This window comes from Leucopleurus acutus (genome assembly GCF_964270905.1).
Source record: "Leucopleurus acutus genome assembly, chromosome: 17".
Taxonomy (NCBI): Eukaryota; Metazoa; Chordata; class Mammalia; order Artiodactyla; family Delphinidae; genus Leucopleurus; species Leucopleurus acutus.
Genome location: NC_139159.1, coordinates 84,226,758 through 84,231,641, shown reverse-complemented (window position 1 = coordinate 84,231,641; position 4,884 = coordinate 84,226,758). Strand labels below are relative to the sequence as shown.

Genomic DNA, 4,884 nt, shown 5'->3' with positions numbered 1-4,884 from the left:
CTAGAACAAAAAATTTCACGATTTGTATGGAAACACAAAAGACCCCGAACAGCCAAAACAATCTTGAGAACAAAAAATGTAGCTGGAGGAATCAGGCTCCCTGACTTCAGACTATACTACAAAGCTATAGTAATCAGGACAGTATGGTACTGGCACAAAAACAGAAAGATAGATCAACGGAACAGGATAGAAAGCCCAGAGATAAACCCAGGCACATATGGTCACCTTATCTTTGATAAAGGAGGCAGGAATGTACAGTGGAGAAAGGACAGCCTCTTCAATAAGTGGTGCTGGGAAAACTGGACAGGTACATATGAAAGTATGAGATTAGATCACTCCCTAACACCATACACAAAAATAAGCTCAAAATGGATTAAAGACCTAAATGTAAGGCCAGAAACTATCAAACTCTTAGAGGAAAACAAAGGCAGAACACTCTATGACATAAATCACAGCAAGATCCTTTTTGACCCACCTCCTAGAGAAATGGAAATAAAAACAAAAATAAACAAATGGGACCTAATGAAACTTCAAAGCTTTTGCACAGCAAAGGAAACCATAAACAAGACCAAAATACAACCCTCAGAATGGGAGAAAGTATTTGCAAATGAAGCAACTGACAAAGGATTAATCTCCAAAATTTACAAGCAGCTCATGCAGCTCAATAACAAAAGAACAAACAACCCAATCCAAAAATGGGCAGAAGACCTAAATAGACATTTCTCCAAAGAAGATATACAGACTGCCAACAAACACATGAAAGAATGCTCAACATCATTAATCATTAGAGAAATGCAAATCAAAACTACAATGAGATATCATCTCACACCAGTCAGAATGGCCATCATCAAAAAATCTAGAAACAATAAATGCTGGAGAGGGTGTGGAAAAAAGGGAACACTCTTGCACTGCTGGTGGGAATGTGAATTGGTACAGCCACTATGGAGAACAGTATGGAGGTTCCTTAAAAAAATACAAATTGAACTACCATATGACCCAGTAATCCCACTACTGGGCATATACCCTGAGAAAACCATAATTCAAAAAGAGTCATGTACCAAAATGTTCATTGCAGCTCTATTTACAATAGCCAGGAGATGGAAACAACCTGAGTATCCATCATCGGATGAATGGATAAAGAAGATGTGGCACATATATACAATGGAATATTACTCAGCCATAAAAAGAAACGAAATTGAGCTATTTGTAATGAGGTGGATGGACCTAGAGTCTGTCATACAGAGTGAATTAAGTCAGAAAGAGAAAGACAAATACCATATGCGTACACATATATATGGAATTTAAGAAAAAAAAAAAAACTCATGAAGAACCTAGGAGTAAGACAGGAATAAAGACACAGACCTACTAGAGAATGGACTTGAGAATATGGGGAGGGGGAAGGGTAAGCTGTGACAAAGTGAGAGAGTAGCATGGACATATATACACTACCAAACGTAAAATAGATAGCTAGTGGGAAGCAGCCACATAGCACAGGGAGATCAGCTCGGTGCTTTGTGACCACCTAGAGGGGTGGGATAGGGAGGGTGGGAGGGAGGGAGACGCAAGAGGGAAGAGATATGGGAACATATATATATGTACAACTGATTCACTTTGTTATAAAGCAGAAACTAACACACCATTGTAAAGCAATTATACTCCAATAAAGATGTAAAAAAAAAAAAAAAGAAGGGGGTCATAGGAACCTGATTTATAGCCAGTTGGTCAGAAGTATAGGGAACAACTATAGGACTCGTGACTGGCATGTGAAGTGGAGGGGGGGTCTTGTGGGACTGAGCACTTTTCCTGTGGAATCTGATTCTATCTCTGGGTAGAGAGTGTCAGAATTGAGTTGCATTCCTGGACATGCTGCTGACATCCAAGAATTGCTATTGGTGTCGGGAACCCTCAACACAAACACACACACACATTGGAACTGGATCCACGAACCCCTTTTGCAGAGGTGACACAGATTTTTGGCCTGATCAACTAGTTGGGCAGTAGTGCCATTCACTGAAAAGCAGAAAACAAATGGAGATTTAGGGACTAATCGGATGTTTTGGACATGTCAAGTTTGAAATGCCTGTGAAACAGCAAAATAAGAGATGTTGAGTAGGCAGGTGGGCTCCAGGTATCTATCTAGTCTAGTCTGCAAGTTTGGGAGACACCACCAAAGATGGCACCACAACCACTGAAGAGGATTAAGCCCCCTTGAAAACCCAACTTAATGCAGAAGGCCTGGGACTATCACCTGGAGCAGCTGACATCAGAGCTTGTCCACTGAGGCTCAATGCTGGTGTCTGGCTGGGATTCTTCGGGCAGGAAGCTATCTGCTCCTCAGAACAAAGCCTGGGCTGCTGGGGGCTACGATGGCTCCCCAAGGATGCTACCTGCTCAGGAATGAAGGCAATACAGACAAAAGACCAAGCACTGGGGTGAGAGCCTGGACCCAGCAGTGCCACACACCATCTCATCTATATAGACAGTTAACACATGCTTTCACGCTTCCAATTTTGTGAGGAATACTTTTATTATGGCAATGAGACACAATGGCATGGAGCTCTACACCACCTGACAGAACATCCTCCCATAAGTGAGCACCAGTGCATAACTATGTCGCTTCCCTACTAATCCTTATTACCAACATCTACTTAGTCTGCTCCTAAGCCTGTTAAAAGAGTCCTTCTACAACATGCTAAACACTCACTTCAGTTTACAGTAGAAACTTCTGAATGGACCTCCCTCTTCTGGCAGGAGAGACATTTCAGCTGAAAACCTATAAACGGGGTCCTGGGCTTGTCTGACAGTCAGGTCAGTACCCAACATGCAGGTCTTGCATCTTCCCAACAGCCATGGCACCAGATTCACTGACCAGCCAGGGACAGAGCAACCCCACATCTGTCTGACAGAGCATTCCTGGAAAGCTCTGCACTCAAGACAAACCCCTGCACCAACTGCAGAGGAGAACCGTTCCAGAATGGGGAAGAGGCTAAAAGAAATTGAACCTAAACTCTCCATCAGGAGTGTCTCGGGTGTCCTTGGCTCTCCCTGTTAGACGAGGCCTGCAGACCCTTCGGCTCTTCTTTCTGGCGGCCTCACCTACAGGCTGCACCTGGACTGAGTGGGCAGCTGTAAGGGAGGGGAGAGACTGTATCAGAATTCAGTGATAACGGCTAATGCTAACTGTGCCCATACAACTCTATCCCCATTGTAAAAATTAACTGACTTACTTCTCAAAATTATAAGGTATCACACTATCATCACACCCCCTTGAGAATCACAGAGAGATTCACTAACTCTCCTGCCCCTGCCTCCCTGGTCCAAGCCCAAGTTCTGTGTTCCTGAGATCCAGGCTTTCTCTCTCCCTGCTCCCTGACGCTTTCCTGAGCCATCTTCTACCCCCGCCAGCCCTACTGCTCTGGGCTTCCTCCTTCCACTGCCCAGGCTCTTCCTCCCCGCCCCCCTGAACTAGGCAGGTGTGCACCAACCAGTTCCCAGGTCCTCACCAGTCCTGAGAGCCCGCAGGGCCACGCACCACTCGGCTTCCATCTGAGCCCTGTAGTCCCCGAACAAGGAGCGCATCAGCTGCCTCTTCCGGGGCAGGGGGGTTCTTTGGCTGCGCAGGGTTCGGATTGCCCCAAGAGCTTGCTCTTCTGCAAATGAAAACAGACTAGTAACCTTCTCTATCCTCACCTCCAACTGTCCTACCGCAAAGGTAACGATTCCATCCCTTGGGAGCACCTGCAGGCCACAGGACTGTCACGGTTCACCCGCCCCCGCCCCCCGCAACTCTACAGACAGGCCCCTCACTCTGCTTAGGGGTGGGTCTCTGCATCTTCAGCCCCAGCTCCAGCTTTTCCACGCACCAGGCCAGTTCCCGGGCCAGCTGCTCCGCCTGTGGTGGATCGGGGATAGTGGCTGTGAGAGGGTACCTGGACCCCGCGGCCTCCAGCCCCATCCCACAGGAACACAAAACTCCCCGTCTCATCCTCTCCCCGCTTTAAGTCCGCAAATCCGAGACTACACCCACCGGCGGATTCCCACCCAGAATGCACCCCGAGGCTCCACCCTTCCCGACTAAGGCCCGCCCTTGCCTGGGCCTCCGCACTTAAGGGGGCTTCCTCTGAGGCCGGCGATTCTGTGGTTTTCCCGCCTCCATTCGCCGCAGAGGCCCCATTCCGGGTTTTCTTCTTCTTCTTTTGTTTCTTGGCCCTGGAGGCAGCGTCACTGCACGTAGGGTGCCCTAAGCAGACAGACTTGATAGGGCCTTACAGTGGTAGGACTCGGGGCGCCGGGAAGCGGCGGGGGGAACCGGGGGCTGCGGGGTGCGCGGACAGTACCTGGGGCTGCCGATGTCTCCCGAGCAGGATGTCCTGGAGCCTGGAGAAAGCGGGACAGTACAAAGGTCACGAGGAGCCACCAAGGGCCCAAGGCCCCGACACCGGTGCGCCCTCACCGTAGCACTCACCGCCATGCGCTGCAGCCGCAGCCAGACCCTGAGGAGGGCTTCAGGACCGACGCCGAATTCGCTCCCCGCGAAACACGTCTGCGTAGCAGAGTTCCGCAGGGCGCTGGCAGCGCGTTGGGCGGGCCCGGGCCTTTCGGAGCGCGGTGGGCGGGGCCCCGGCCGTTCGGAGCGCGGTCTGCAGGAGACCCTCCCCAACACTGACAATGTTGCAGGTACTGCTCTGGATGAAAGGACTACGCCTAAGGTGTGCCCTTAAAGCTCACCTGCTAGTGGGGAGGGAAAAGCAGGTAAACAGACATGAAAAGCTGTCACCCAGAGCGGCGCTGTGAATAACAGCTGCCCCAACGGGGCGCCGAGTGGTCAGCAAAGTCCTGCGAGGAGCAGCAGCCCTGGAGGGGCTGGTCCGGCAGCGGAAAGGA

At 49.7% G+C, this 4,884-nt stretch overlaps 1 protein-coding gene across 1 annotated transcript; it reads right to left on the bottom strand.

The window, feature by feature from the left end:
* Positions 1-2,522: 2,522 nt before the first annotated feature.
* On the bottom strand, positions 2,523-4,527 carry LOC309973936 (UPF0488 protein C8orf33 homolog). The gene is made up of 6 exons (XM_082858404.1): positions 4,466-4,527; positions 4,338-4,377; positions 4,092-4,240; positions 3,808-3,892; positions 3,504-3,650; positions 2,523-3,126 (listed from the first exon to the last, which is right to left on the bottom strand). The coding sequence occupies exons 1-6, from the start codon at positions 4,469-4,471 to the stop codon at positions 2,987-2,989; spliced, it is 567 nt and encodes a 188-aa protein (XP_082714530.1). The 5' UTR covers positions 4,472-4,527; the 3' UTR covers positions 2,523-2,986.
* Between the last annotated feature and the right edge of the window lie 357 nt (positions 4,528-4,884).

Bases quoted from the DNA above. Each gene is read 5' to 3' on its own strand.
- LOC309973936 (XM_082858404.1), bottom strand. The intron at 3,651-3,807 runs GTGAGGGGCCTG...TTTCATTTGCAG, and splicing joins GAGACCCACCCCTAAGCAGA to AAGAGCAAGCTCTTGGGGCA. The intron at 3,127-3,503 runs GTGAGGACCTGG...CCTCCCTTACAG, and splicing joins CCTGCGGGCTCTCAGGACTG to CTGCCCACTCAGTCCAGGTG.